General features: G+C 42.8%; 1 protein-coding gene across 3 annotated transcripts in view; it reads right to left on the bottom strand.

The window, feature by feature from the left end:
• The window catches only part of KLHL3 (kelch like family member 3), a 133,267-nt gene extending 119,056 nt beyond the window's left edge, over positions 1 to 14,211 (bottom strand). The window contains exons 1-2 of one of the 3 annotated variants that reach the window (XM_027546427.1): positions 13,053 to 14,211; positions 91 to 210 (exon numbers count right to left, since the gene is read on the bottom strand). In XM_027546427.1, coding sequence (XP_027402228.1) covers positions 91 to 210; positions 13,053 to 13,066 — 134 coding nt within the window. In that variant the 5' untranslated portion in view covers positions 13,067 to 14,211. Of the gene's footprint in view, positions 1 to 44; positions 211 to 13,052 lie in introns of those variants that run through there. The other 2 variants (XM_027546428.1, XM_027546429.1) reach the window with 2 other exon arrangements.
• Positions 14,212 to 16,034: the final 1,823 nt, after the last annotated feature.

Genomic DNA, 16,034 nt, shown 5'->3' with positions numbered 1-16,034 from the left:
TGGTGGTGTTCTGACTTCTGTTCTCAAACCATGATGACGCTCACCCAGCAAGTTCCTTCCAAAAGGGCACGGGCAAAATAGGAAAAGTACCTCCGCAGTTCATTCATAACCTTGAACGCCTTCCCCATGTGGGCAGGGTTGACAGTGATGGTCCTCTGGTTCTTTTCATCATCCCCAGTCTGTATCAGAGGCTGGGAGCTCGGTTTGCTGCTGTGAACAGGAAGGGAGTGGGAGAGGAGAGAGAGGATCACATGTTGGCAAACTCATTGATCCAACTGTCACAAACCCATCCATTTGCCCACCCACCAGGGGCATCTCTGTCAGTCTTTTCCTTCACCACAGGCCCAGAAGGGAAGGAAATCACTGGGTCAGGAATTTCTTCAGGATCTTCCAGTGCAAAATGTACCCCTCAGACCCTAGTTCAGCTTCTTCCATCAAGCACTGGTGTGACTTTTTGGGAGGTCATGATGCTTATTCTCCATCCCTCCATCCCTAAAAGGGTATGGGGTGAGGGGAGACTAAGCACTGTACCCCACTCACTTCACAGGGATGTAGGTTCATTCAACAAACATTTAGTGGAGCTTACTACATGCCAAGCACTGTGTTTAAATTCAAGAGAAACATAATAAGTAAGTCACAGATCATGCTTTCATAACGCTTAGACTTCAGAGATGGAGAAAGCCAAGTCAACATTTAAACATATCAGAGTATTATGATCTGATTGGAATTACAGAAGCACAAAGGGATTCCCAAGTGGTGCTAGTGGTAAAGAACCTGCCAATGCAGGAGACATAAGAGATGCGGGTTCGATTCCTGGGTAGGAAGATCCCCCAGAGGAGGAAATGGCAACCCACTCCAGTATTCTTGTCTGGAGAATCCCATGGACAGAGGAGCCTGGTACGCTACGGTCCATAGGGTCGCAAAGAGTCAGACACAACTGAGGCAACTTAGCGTGCATGCCCACACAGAAGCACAAAGGATAGGCAACTATCTCAGTGATGGCAGGCTGAGGAAAAAATTGCTAGAAGCTGAGGAAGAATACAAATCTTAAGGAATAGCAGAAATTAACCAGGTAAGAAGGAAGATGGGGAAACAGAGGAATCAATATGAACAAAGACCTAGAGAAAAGGAGTCCAGTGGAATCAGAGCACTACAAGTTCAGTAAAACTAAAAGTGGTCTTACAAGTGCCACATAAAAACAAAGCTAAGGAGTTTGGATTTCATTCTGAAACAATGAGAAACCCTCAGAGTTTTAAGAAGTGGAGCAGGAAGCAAGTGAATACATGTGTGCTTTAGGAAGATCACATTGGCCACAGCGTGGAGAAAAGTGGCATAAGAGTGAAAGCTTTGGAGAAACCATAATCCCATAGAAAGACAAGGGATTGTAACTGTTATAAAATGACTATATGTGGGTTAGGTGAGCAAGTGGTGACTATCAAGAGGCACCTATAATCTTAAAGGCTTCTACACCAAAGACAAAACACTCATTCCTGTGGGATGCCAGCAAGGTGCTCAATCACTTCCAAGCAACAAGTCTCAACTTGATGGTGGGGTGGGAAAGAAGAATCAAAAAAATGAGCAAGAAAAGGACTTTCTCCCCAAACTGATAAAACTATTCAGCTCCAAGCCAAGTCTGGGACCTTGGAGTTATGTCTGTTTGGACCAGACTAAGCTTTGCCTTCTCACAGAAAACCAGAACCTTCTCCACTGGTGCAGATTTGGGGACCCACAGTTCACACCAACTCTAAGACACTGACAGTAACTTCCTTTGCCTTTCTCTAGTGGGCCTCTGTTGATGTAACCACGTAGCCTTGCAAACTGGCTCAAGAAAGGGGTTGCTATGGTTAAGATAACGTTTTGGAGACCTGAGAGTCTCTCTAGATCTCACACTGGGACTCGTAACATTGGAACATTCCAATATAACCAGCATGCCAGAGCCACAGCTTGTCTAACCAGGACACTCGCCTCTACTGGCTTCCTTCCCACTTTTAGTTCAGCAGAAAAATGTAAGCCACAGACATCTGAACTGTGGGACTGTTTGCATTCTAGGTACAAAGAAGTTAGCTAAGCACAGGATGATAAATATCAAGGCAGAATCATGTGTTTAAAAACATTAAGAAAATCTCAAAACAGAGAAAGTTATCAAGGAGAGGGAGGACTTAGTAAAAATTTAAAACTTCCTATTAAAAATCCCACAAGTATAATTTCTTTCATAACTTAAGTGTCCTTCCCTACTCCAGGCCAGATAGATATGTTTCTATTTTATACTAAAAGTTTAATGATTTTTCTTTTGATATTTAAGCCCTTATTTTATCTAATGTTGATTTTTATGTCACCATATGAAATATGGATCTAATTTTTTCCTGTAAGTTCCACTTATTGAATACTTTTTCTTTTTCCCTACTCACTTTGTTATGCCACCTTTAGACACATATCACAGAATGATAAACATAAAATGTCCTAATGAATATTCTTGTCATCTTTCTCATTCTAAATTTAAAAAAGATGTTTGTGATGTTTCCTCATTGTATGTTAATTTTAGGATTTTTGTAGATGGCCTTTATCAAATTAAACTCACATTTTAATTTTAATCATAAATTATATTAATTTTATCAAATCTTTTTGTGAATCTAATGAGATGATCATATGGATGTTTCCCTTTAATCTGTTAATGTGGTATATGACATATTTTCTAATACTAAACTATATTTGCATTCCTGGAGTAAATTTAGAAACTGTAAAACACTGCACAAATATTCATTATAAATACTGTCTTCAAATTGCAGAGACTTAAAAGCCAGGAAGAGAAAATATCTGGTATTGATCAGAGAACAACTAAAGGCTTCTGACAGAAACTTTATGAGATTAGAGCTCATAAAGGGCCAGTGGACAGACATTATTAGTTCTATTTTACATATACGGGACAGATGTAGATCAAAGAGAGACATTCTGGAAGCGCTGACAGCTCTCCTGTGACTAGTAACTGGGAAGCTTGCTCTTCCTTGTTGTGTTAGTCTTTGAATTTTCCAGTCTTCCAGGATGGCCTGGGTTAAGTTTTGCCTCCTCTGTGAAGTCCTTTGACTACTTCATTCCTAAGTGATCCCTGCCTCCCCTAAACTGTTGTGGTATTTCTGGCCTGTAACCCAACTGCACATAGGATACGAATGCGTTTGATGACCTTTTCATAGCACATATTTGAACACCCAGCCCCCCATGCTAGTCTCCATGTTCCTGGTAAGCAAGGACAATGTGTCCAAGGACTCTCAACAGTTTAGCCTGCCCAGCAGAAGGCCATGCCCACAGCAGGTCTTCATGACATATTTATTTATTTATTTATTTTGCATTGATTGATTTTATTTTTAAATTTTACATAATTGTATTAGTTTTGCCAAATATCAAAATGAATCCGCCACAGGTATACATGTGTTCCCCATCCTGAACCCTCCTCCCTCCTCCCTCCCCATACCATCCCTCTGGGTCGTCCCAGTGCACTAGCCCCAAGCATCCAGTATCGTGCATCAAACCTGGACTGGCAACTCGTTTCTTACATGATATTTTACATGTTTCAATGTCATTCTCCCAAATCTTCCCACCCTCTCCCTCTCCCACAGAGTCCATAAGACTGTTCTATACATCAGTGTCTCTTTTGCTGTCTCATACACCGGGTTATTGTTACCATCTTTCTAAATTCCATATATATGCATTAGTATACTGTATTGATGTTTTTCCTTCTGGCTTACTTCACTCTGTATAATAGGCTCCAGTTTCATCCACCTCATTAGAACTGATTCAAATGTATTCTTTTTAATGGCTGAGTAATACTCCATTGTGTATATGTACCACAGCTTTCTTATCCATTCATCTGCTGATGGGCATCTACGTTGCTTCCATGTCCTGGCTATTATAAACAGTGCTGCGATGAACATTGGGGTACATGTGTCTCTTTCCCTTCTGGTTTCCTCAGTGTGTATGCCCAGCAGTGGGATTGCTGGATCATAAGGCAGTTCTATTTCCAGTTTTTTAAGGAATCTCCACACTGTTCTCCATAGTGGCTGTACTAGTTTGCATTCCCACCAACAGTGTAAGAGGGTTCCCTTTTCTCCACACCCTCTCCAACATTTATTATTTGTAGACTTTTGGATCGCAGCCATTCTGACTGGTGTGAAATGGTACCTCATAGTGGTTTTGATTTGCATTTCTCTGATAATGAGTGATGTTGAGCATCTTTTCATGTGTTTGTTAGCCATCTGTACGTCTTCTTTGGAGAAATGTCTATTTAGTTCTTTGGCCCATTTTTTGATTGGGTCATTTATTTTTCTGGAGTTGAGCTGTAGGAGTTGCTTGTATATTTTTGAGATTAGTTGTTTGTCAGTTGCTTCATTTGCTATTATTTTCTCCCATTCTGAAGGCTGTCTTTTCACCTTGCTAATAGTTTCCTTTGATGTGCAGAAGCTTTTAAGGTTAATTAGGTCCCATTTGTTTATTCTTGCTTTTATTTCCAATATTCTGGGAGGTGGGTCATAGAGGATCCTGCTGTGATGTATGTCGGAGAGTGTTTTGCCTATGTTCTCCTCTAGGAGTTTTATAGTTTCTGGTCTTACGTTGAGATCTTTAATCCATTTTGAGTTTATTTTTGTGTATGGTGTTAGAAAGTGGTCTAGTTTCATTCTTTTACAAGTGGTTGACCAGACTTCCCAGCACCACTTGTTAAAGAGATTGTCTTTAATCCATTGTATAGTCTTGCCTCCTTTGTCAAAGATAAGGTGTCCATATGTGCGTGGATTTATCTCTGGGCTTTCTATTTTGTTCCATTGATCTATATTTCTGTCTTTGTGCCAGTACCATACTGTCTTGATAACTGTGGCTATTTACCATCAATGAAATCTGATCTGAAAACCCTCCACTTTGTCCCTGTGTGTGGTGGACAGTAGAGCAGAGTGGGGATGGTCTGCCCCAAACACTGCCCCCAACCCTAACAATCTTAAAAATGCAAGTTGGTCTTCAAAATTAAACTATAAATTAATACACATAAAATCTTATAATAGTTATGAGTTATAAACAAAAATACATAAACTGTAAACATTAGGCCCTCTTTCATGGTATGCCACCTCCCACAGCCTTTTCTCCTACCCTCCCCTCTCCTCTAAAGTCCAGATATATATATCTAGTATCTGAACTGACTCCCCAACTTAGATTTTTCACAGTAACTTATACTAAACTGATGCTCCCCACCTTCTCTGAAGCTTGCTCATCTTTCTGTACTCTCTGTCTCAGAGTCATACCCAACTACCCACTCACCTACGCAAGGCAGAAGTTGGGATATCATTGGATGTCTTCTTCCCTCCCTCTCTCACTTCACATACTACCACAAGTCCCATCAGTCCTAGGTCCTTTAATGTCTCTCTACCCCATTCCCTAGTCACTGCCACGACTTCAGTCCAGGCCATCAGGATCTTACCTGGGTTGGTTACTACAGTAACTTCCTCCTCAAAGACTTCGGAATGATCTTTACAGAATGTCAGTGTGCATGGCACGTCCTATGTGAAACCTCTCACTGGTTCCTCACTGCATACAGAAGAAATCTCAGAGACCCAGCCTGGTGCTTCCTCATTTCATTGCTGTCCTGAAGACTTTTTGTTACTCAACTACTAAAATATTCACAATTGCCTAAATATACCAAGCTCTTTTGCCCTATCCCCACCCATTGTCCCCTATGTCTAGCTCATTTTCATCAACCCTCAGACCTCTTGCTGACGGTCTCCCACTTTGCAGGCAGATTCTTTACTATCTGAGCCACCAAGGAAGCCCATTAGTAAAATAATTAGGAAGAGATGAGTCTTTACTATGTCTTTAATATAATTTATTAGTAAATCACATAATTTTTAAAATGAGGGCTGTATTTAAATGACTGACTCACAAAATTCTTAAAAATTTAGCAAGCAGCTCTAGCAAGTGGGTGAATGCTGGTTCTTGCATACCACTGCCCACCCTAGATTTTGAGCTCCATAAGAACCAGGATGGTATCTTATTTCCCTCTATATTATCAGCCTATGGCACATGGCAGGTACTCAGTAAATTATTATTGAGTAACTGAATGGACGGACAAGTAAATGAGGTATAACTACCAACTATCCCATCTTTTCTCATATCCTCTAAAATAATTATAGCTTTATCCCTCTCAACTTCCCTCTCTGTCCTTCCCCAAAGGAGGTGGTAGGGGGAGGGGAGGAGCTTTCTTAGCCAAACTAGTTTCCTGCATTGGTGATACAGAATCAGGAAGCTCTTGACAGGAAGCGGGGTGGGCAGGGGTAGAAGAGAAAGTCACACTCCTCTAGAGAAGAAGGAAGAAAGCAAGAAGAGTTACTGCCTGTTGCATTAGTTCTTAGGCTCTTTCCATCACTAAGAAAAATCCAGGCAATGAATAGAAAGGACAATAGCATGCATGTCAGCAAAGCAGGAGAAATAGAAACCTCTGAGCATCTAACTGTCCAGATGTGTTTGGGGAATCTGCCAAACGAAGAACTCTGGAGCATCCAGGGTGTGAGAGAATGGAGAGGAGAGGAAAGGGGAGTCTAAGAAACACTGTTGAGAGTTAAGAACTGCATCCCTGCTGAAAGTCTTCAAGAGATGCAAATAAAGTTCAGGCAGCATGGGCCACACTGATAGAGTCCAAACGCATGATGGTCAAGCTATAAATGAGACAGAATAAAGAGAGGCAAAGTCACCTACGGGAGTCAACACAACTCTGTGAGTTGGAGGAAGGCTATGCCGAATGCATTAAAATCCCTCAATAAAGAAAATGTCCTTTAAAAAAAAAAAAGGTAAGAAAATTTCCTTTAGAAAGGGAAATTGAAAAACAAGAATCAGGCTGAGAAAGCTCTTGGTCCAGCTCACCCCACACTATGGAAGAAATTATTTAATCATCAGATAATCATTAGGTTCAGCCTCATGTCAGATCCCTGCTGTGGAACTTGAAGCCTATAAACACTCAAATGACCTTACTCAGTCCCCAGCTCCCAAATGCGGCCTCTTGATTAAGTTGGCTTCCCCTGTGGCTTTCCTTTAGGAAGCAAGAAAGTGTGGTAGCAGGCCCTCAGGAACACTGTGCCAGTAATACTTTTCATCACAAATTAATAAAATGACACTCTGACTGTTGTACCTCAGTTTCTCATGATGAGTTCATCAGCATGACTCCACTTCTTCAGGTCTGGGCAGCAAAGGACAAGAGAAAATTTTGGAACCTACCGGGCTCTGGGTAAACTAGCTCTGGGAGAACTAGCATATTTCTCAATCCTAAAGTTCAAGGACAAAATGACCCAATTGAGATTTCTGCATCTGGATGAATGAATGACCTGGCACTTGAAGATACCCAAGTAACAGGACTCAGGGTGTGATAGTGCCGCCCTGTCCTCAAGGAACACCCCCACACACAGACTGCTACAGAGCTCCATATTCTCCTACTTTTTCACTTGGGCCACCTCAGTTTAAGCATCAGTTGATTCCCCGCAACAGGCCACATGGACCCAGGGAAGATAATGCATCAGTAAGCTATGGTTCCTGGGTAGTAACAGTTAACAGTTTACTGAAAGCTTACTTTACCTCTACTATCTCATTTTATCTTCAGAACAACCCTATAAAGTATAACCTCCTCAGGCACTGAGATAAAACTTATCCAGAAATCCCACATAACTACTAAGTGGAGAACTGACACTCCAGACCCATGTCTAATTCACTCCAGGGCCTACGCTCTTCATAGCAATGTCCACTGTCTTGGGATAATGTACACAGCCCAACAGGCCAAGGGAGACTCAATCCTTATGATCCACTCCCTGAGGTTCTTCATGGTGTGGCCAAACTAAGCCAATGAAAAAGACTGAATCCCCTAGGACCTGTGCCATGGCACTATTTCACTTCACTGATTGTGGGGAACTACAGTATGTACTGGAGTTAATATTATTAATTGGACAGAACTCAGACAAGCCTGCCATGATGCATCAAAGCTAGTCAGCAGCTGCTGCCATTCTTGTAATGTGCTCTTTCATAAACCAGTTCAAGAACAGGTATGTTACTAATCACATTCCTAACAGTCCAATTCACAAATAGCTTCCTTCCAAACCAAGAAGGCAATCACTTCAGCAGGCTGGGTAAAAATGCAAAATATAAGAAAAACATGAGTTCAGACAGACAGAATGAAACAAGGGGAGAGAAAGACTGAAAGAAAACACAGCCCTCATTATGTGGCCTTTTGGAAGCCAAACTTCTATTAGGTTTGAATAGGAGAGCTGAACTCTTCCATGTGTGTGGTTTTGATAGAGTTTACAATAGACTTTCACAAGTTAAAAAGAAAAGTCCATGAAAGCAGGGCTGAGAGTCTGAAAACCCTTTTAAATTATAAAAAGTTACAGATTTGTAACTTGACCACCACTGAACTTGATAGAGAAAAAAATTTAAGAACAAAACATGTTCAAGTTATTTTTTACACAGTGCATCAATGCTCTTTTCAGTCTAACCTAGTTTCAAGGTTTATCCAGATATTGAAAAAAAAAAAAAATTAGGTCAATTCTATGATGGCAAATTTCATCAAATAAAATACTTGCTTTAGAAAACTTACCCCAAAATGTTCTTGTATAGATGTGTCTTAACAATATAAAACCTAGCAAGCAGCAAAAACCTAAAAGCTCAAATCTGGGTATGGGGAAATCAAGAGGTTTCTTCCAACTGACTTTGTTTTCTTGCAGTTGAAAACCTTGCTTCACCAAAAATTATTTCCAAAATGGAAAGTTTGGTTTCAATTATCATGGTTGAAATGCACATATGCTTCAGGCGGCAGTGATGCCCAAAAATTTCTACAGAAGTTTCCACCCATGCCTTCTATGGGTGGGAGAGGGCTGAGAGGAAGAGAAAGCCTGGGGCGCTGAACACTTGCTCTTCCCTGGGTCTTTCCAGGGATACACTGGGTGTTGTAAACTCAGCGTTTGGAGAGACTTAGCTGCCTACATCATGTTTTTGTTTTTGTTTTAATAAGATCTGTTCCTGATCAAGGATGGAAAAATAAGCTCTCAGGGTTCTAGGAGCAGGCTGTCCTCCATAAGGATGAGCCATTCTCTCTCTTAGGACTGCTCTCATAAATTCAAGGCACAGTGTTGGGCACACAATGCCCCTTGCAATAAGAGGCATCCTGATGCTTCTGATAAATAAAACCACCACAATTTTAATAAAAATGGACAGCCAACATCCCCCTTTTGTGATGCTTCTTCTAAAAGTTGTGGTTCTCTGCAATTCTTGTGAATATCCCAGAGACTATGCCTGGAAATTTTTTTAACTGTGGTAAAATACATGTAACTTGAAATTTACCCTTTTAAGAATATAGTTCAGAGGCTTTAAGTATGTATATGTTCTTGTGCAACCATCTATTTCCAGAACTTTTTCATTTCCCTAAATTAAAACTCCATGCCCATTAAGCATTTCTCCCTCTCCCCAGACCCTGGCAACCACCAGTCTACTTTTTGTCTCTATGAATTTGACCATTCTAGATACCTCATATAAGTTGGAAATTTACTGTAATCCATCCACAAGGCTAATTTCTAGAACTTAAATGAAATCCCAGTAGCCAAGCTACTGTCATTTTCAATGTGTTCTACACACACACACACACAATTTGTCACTGTAGTGATGTCATGGCTCCAAACCACCAAGGCATCTGAAGCCTCAGGGTGTCTATAAAAAAGAGGACTAAGGTAAGTCTTCCTAGGTGGCACAGTGGTAATGAACCTGCCTGCCAATGCAGGAGATGCAAGAGACTCGAGTTCAATTCCTGGGTCAGGAAGATGCCCTGGAATAGGGAATGGCAATCCACTGCAGTAGTCTTGCTTGGAAAATTCCAGGTGTCTTGTGGGTTACAAATCCATAGGAATCAGAGTCTGACAGGACTGAGCACACACGTGTGCACACACACACACACACACACAAGTGTTGATGAACCCTACAAGAGGAAGTGCTAAGCCCTATGTGGTATCTCACTGTGAGGAGACAGTTCAGATGGATGCAAGATGATGACCTGATAGCCTCTTAATTTTCTCATGGGAATGGTCCCACAAAATCTGCTTTGGATTATAAATATATGAAGGCCTTGAAATAAGCCTTGGTTAGTATCCAAGAACAAATCATGGAGCACAGCAGGGTAATAGATGAACACTAACAATAATAGCAACTACCATTTACTGAAAACTTACTCTGTGCCAGAAAAACTTACTAGGTGCTTTATCTATATTGCCTCCTTTGATCTTCACAACAACTCTATGAGATATGGATACTGTCTCTCTACATCAAAAAGAAATATTAATTCTGAAAAAATGTGACACACTCAAGGTCAAGTTTATGAAATAGATTCACCGCAAACTCTATGTTACCCCTAAGCCCATGTTTTAATTAATAGCCTTTTAAGGTAGAAGTTATTTTCAAAACCTCATGGCAAAGAAAGAAAATTGTTCATTAGAAATCTCTTGGCTGAAAATTCTTAATGCTTAAAAACAGCCCCAATTAAGCTTTAGCAGGTTAAATGTAGAACAAGACTTAGGATCCCTCCAGTCTCTGGAGGTCTGACATGTGATCCTAGGCCAGTCACCCAGTTTCTCTGGCCCCAAGTTTCCCAGGGAACTTGTGAAAGAAGCCTACTTCCTCCTTTTCTCCCCTACCTCAAAGCATTCCATGGGGTCAATTACCCATGCTGAGATAATAAGGCTGATAGCCAAGGATGAACCTACTGGCCAGAGGTTTCAATTGCCTCTTGGAGAGGCAATTTTTAGTTACTGGAGCTTCTCACAAAAGTCAGCTAATCCGCAAATAATTATCTAATACCTACTACGTGTCCAGCCACACTGTAGATAATGTGGAGTATTCAGAGGTACAAGCAACATTCTTGTCCTTGAGGACCTATCCCCCACTATGGGAACTTACAAGATATATGAAACAAAAGCACAAAAACATCTTGTGGGTGGGCCTGTTATTCGGTACCCAACTATGAGATTCAAACTAGAAGTAATGAAATTAGGAAGAACATCTGCCAGAACCAGAAGAGCTTAAGTTTCCAAGACAAAGTGGAATTTTAAAACAGCCTTGATAGATGAATAACTTTTGGAAAAGTGAAAGCAAAAGGCATTCCAGGCGAAAGAAACTCTGGAAGCTAAGGATCTGAGTCTGGATGTAGTAGTGCACAGGATGAGCGATCACAAGAGAGACCCATAGATCTCTCAGTAGGGGTATATGAGTGAGCAGTAGGAATGGAGACTGGAGCCAGATTTCAGAAGACTTGAATGCCTGGCAGGGTAAGCTGGTCTTAGAGTGGGAACAAAAGGTAGTGAGCTCGGTGACCTGGTGAACACTGGAAGCTGCAAGGTTTGGATTTATCTGCTTTTGATAGAAGGAAAGCAAAAGAACACGTGTAAAAACTAGAGGTTGCAATGCCAAAAACCTCAGCCATCCCAGTTGAAAGGCACCAGAGTGCTGAAGAACAAGAGAGCTCCTAGGAGGCCAGGGCTCATTACATTTTGGAACATAAAACTGAGAACATAGTAAGTACCCCAAAATGCTTGGGAAGCAGTGTTCTGATCTACTGTTGCTAGTCTCAAATGGACCTTTCAGTCCTAATATATAAGCAAACAGGCTTGATCTAGAATCTCTAAACCTCCATTCATATCACCCCTGCCCTCTGTTAGCTACTAGACCAATAAGAGAAGGTGAGGACACTGTACACTTCTGCCCTAAGGAAGCAGGCTTTCAAATGCTCTGTCACCCAGGGGGCTACACAGAATCCAACACTAAGCTCCTGTTGCAAAGGACACTCAAGGAGAGACACTCAACCAGCAGTACATTCAGTCTAAAAAGTCCCAGTTCTCTTCCCAGGAGTTACGTCAAGAGAGACAGCCCCTGGGGGCCTCTTCAGACAAGAGGACACTATGCAATCCTGCCAGTCCTAATGGGGTTTAGAGAGGTTTAATGACATCATTTGCCCCCATGAGATGTAAGACTGGGAACAATCCATGCCAAAGAAATTGTTTATTGAGGTACACTCTAGGCATTGCTGACTTAGTTGACCTGTTACCCTTTAACCAGCTGGTCACCACCTGAATCAAACTGGCGACTCAGAGCACCAGCCCTCCTCCCTCAGGGGTCCACTGGCTCTTAGTCTTCTCACCTCAAGGAAAAGGCAAGCCTCATTCTCCACCAGCCGCAGACTCACAGAATGAAGAAGAGACGTTTTGGCACACAGAGAAGTGACCCGCCCCTGCACCACACTCAGCACCTTCACAATTAACGAATCAGAGCCTCAGATAACAGCCTTAAAATGTATTAAAATGCATGGGACTGCCAGGAAAAAAATCTCTCGCTAGTTAGATCCAGCTCAACAGAAGTACTGAAATTCCCTTCTGGTAATTTCTATTTCATAAACCCCTGATGAAAGGAGCAACAGTTTCTCTAAAGAATATAACTTCCACTATCATTAGGAAACTTTTCAATGCAAATGGAAAGTTCCGAGCAACTGTCACCTGAATGGATTTCTCTCCTTCTTACTTGAACTTGTGTGTGCATACAGGTATACAAACACACACATACACACACTTCTAGGAAAGACATCAGCTTGGCATGCTTGTTGACAACTTGAGCAAGTACTCTATGCCAGGTCAGCCCTGCTATAACATGAAAAAACACCCACCAAAGAAAAAACACCCCGGGGAAAGTAGCCAGGAAAGGGAAACGCCTCCTTGAAACAGCCTGATACAGCCCATGCTGAAACTCTTCCCAAACACCAGTCAGGAAGTCACTTCTTTCAGGGTGCTCCACTGCCCTGCAAACCCAGACCTGTCTCTGCAGAAGCCAGATCTCTGGGGAAAGGGGTTTCCCTGGTCTGACTCTGCCGCCGGCTGGGATCCATCAGTGACCAGGTCTTCCAACCCTGTCTAACCAACGTCAATACAAAAGCTGGTGGCTGCAGCGTGACTGCGTGTATACATACACAAACACACATACACACACACTTATACACACATACATACCTTTCCCCGTCCATTGTGTGAGGCCCAGCCGGGGTGGCAGCTGCTGAGCTGTGCCTGTACCGGAGGATCCTAGCTCTGTTCTGCTCGGTTCTCCCAGCCAACCAGCAGGAGATCTGATCAGCAGCAGTGATTCAGCATGGCTGCAAATGAAGCCACCTCCCTCTCGATCCTCCTTCCTCTGACTTACTCTCGGCAGCTTCTACCGCAGAATCAGCAGCAGCAGAAAACGTCTTACCCAGAGCTCCCTGCAGCCCTTTCAGCTGCTAAAAGCAGCAACCCACTTGCTCCCCCTCCCCCGCAGGCTTGCTGCTCCTCCGTCTCCTAGGAACAGCGCAGCAACAGCAACCCAAGTGCAAGGCCACCTTTCCAGCCGCTTCCACATCTGCCCAGGCATCCCCAGGCGACCAGCCGACCCCAGTACCTCCTGCCTCCTCTGCCTAGACTGAAAAGACTTGGGCAGTTCCTCACTAGCCCGAGAAATATTGGTCCCCTCCTCCTCCCCTGCCCGCATAGGCTGTGAGTCTGTCAGCCTGGCCAGATTGCTGGAATGAGGAGGCCCCTCTGTGGCTTCCAGTGGACTTTATCCACCTGGGGAAATTGACTTGTAGGTCACAGCTCATTTTCCAATTCCTCCTCCCAAACTCTACAGCAGCTCTCAGAGTCTGATAGATGAAGAGAAGTTAGGGTAAAAGAGCCTGATGGAACCGAGAATACAGAAGGAAGTAAGAAAAAGGGGAAATGAAACAAATACTATTTGACAGCAAGAGGCTAAACTGCAGTAAAGCCATCACAATAGGACCACATGCATTTATTTCCCCAGGCCATAAAGAAACACCACAAGTCCATAGCACAACCCTAAAACACCTTCCTAAAGTCTCTCATGTTAAAATCTGACTTACGCTGTAGCTCCAAGCAGTCAGTCTCCAACTAAATCCCCCATCTCCAGTCAAAGACCTCTCACACCCTGGCATCTCCAATTGCCTTTCAAGCCTCAATTCTGACCCACCTATGCGAAAACGTAATGTAGGGGGCATGCTGGAGGCTGGTCTGTACCTCATAGCCACAGTCAAGGGGCATAATTGGGGCAATCAGCCACTGGTGTTTGCGTGTTCAGTCCCTGTCAGTTGTATCCGACTCTGCAACCCTATGGGCTGTAGCCCACCAGGCTCCTCTGTCCATGCAATTATCCAAGCAAGAATACTGCAGTGGATTGACATTTCCTCCTCCAGGGGATCTTCCCAACTTAGGGATCAAACCCACATCTCATGAAGCTCCTGCACTGGCAGGAGGATTCTTTACCACTGAGCCAACCTGGGAAGCTTAGCCACAAAAATGGGTTAAGAAACTTCCTTGATGCCTCAGAAAGACCACATGTGAGCATCTCTATTCTTGGAATCCTCTGTGTCACGTCTCTGCTTTTCAAGACCCATATTACCACTAGCTGAGTGACTTTCAGTAAGTATTTTCCCTACTCTCGACCTCAGCCCCTCATCCATAACGTAGGGTCAAACTCTAGAGTCCCTTTCAGCTCTAAAATCACATGACTCTAAAAATGTCTTAAATGTTCCATTTTCCTTCTCGTTAGCCTGTAAGATTGTTTAAGAAGAAATTTTTACTTGACTGTAAAGTTTTGAGGGGGATTTAAGGAAGATAATATGAAGTATGTGAAAGTATGAGGGATACTTGCTCCTGCTATTGCTGCTGCTAAGTCGCTTCAGTCATGTCCGACTCTGTGCGACCCCAGAGATAGCAGCCCACCAGGCTTCCCATCCCTGGGATTCTCCAGGCAAGAACACTGGAGTGGGTTGCCATTTCCTTCTCCAATGCATGAAAGTGAAAAGTGAAAGTGAAGTCGCTCAGTCGTTCCTGACTCTTAGCGACCCCATGGACTGCAGCCTACCAGGCTCCTCCATCCATGGATTTTCCAGGCAAGAGTACTGGAGTGGGGTGCCATTGCCTTCTCCATGAGGGATACTTAGTAAACCTATTATAGTTGTAATTTTGACCTGTTAAATTTCTTCACTGCCAGAAAGACTTGAGACCATAATGAGGGAAGCCAGACACTGAGGTAACAGAAACTAGGAATAACTTAAACTTTACACAGCCTCCTGAACTCAAACTGGCTAGCATGTTACTCTCAAAGATTACTCCCCACCTCTGACATCACAAAGTCCTCTTAAATAAGGCCATTAGACCACTACCCAACTCATTCTTTCTCAAGTGAGAAGGGGCTCAGGAGATTTTATTTACACCCTACAGCCCTGTATCACTACTTCTTCCTTTCACAACAATACCCCTCCTATCTTTCTCCCTCTGCCCCTTCCTCTTCTAATCAGCCTTGTGGCTCTGCTCCAGATATTTCCTCTTGAGGTGAATCATAGGGACCAGAAATTTAACATCACAAATAAGGAATATGAATCCCAGAATCCATGCCAGAGTGCAGACATCAACCAGGAAGACGAGTGGATGATTCATAAAAGGGATACGAGACTAAGATAAGTCTCTCACAACTTCATACCCCTAGTTACAACCTCACCATATAGGAAAGGCGGGGGGGGGGGGGGGGTGGCGAGTGTCACATGAAACAAACCAGAGAGAAATTTTTTGAAGATCAGAAAAGTAAATACTAAAGGACCAAGCATATTTCAGGTCTCAATATATTACAACTCTTGAGAGCCAGTATAAAATCTTTACACAATTTCCTTGCAACCTACTTTTGCAGTGCTAACCAACGTCACCACAATGCATATGTTGAAGCCATACTGCTCTCACCTGCACATTATCCTCCACTCTATCCATGAGAGAGAAGCTGAACAGACTTCTCGGAGAAGGGCATCAAGAAAAGAAAGGCAAAGCCAGGGTCAGAGCTGAACCAAGAATCAAAGTCTCCAGACTCCTGGCACAAAGTTGCCATCAGAAGCTCCTCTACTATCAGTGATATACTTTACACTTTACACTTTATTATCCAAGCCTTCTCTGGGC

This window comes from Bos indicus x Bos taurus, chromosome 7 (genome assembly GCF_003369695.1).
Source record: "Bos indicus x Bos taurus breed Angus x Brahman F1 hybrid chromosome 7, Bos_hybrid_MaternalHap_v2.0, whole genome shotgun sequence".
NCBI lineage: Eukaryota > Metazoa > Chordata > Mammalia > Artiodactyla > Bovidae > Bos > Bos indicus x Bos taurus.
This window is presented reverse-complemented; position numbering and strand designations above follow the sequence as displayed.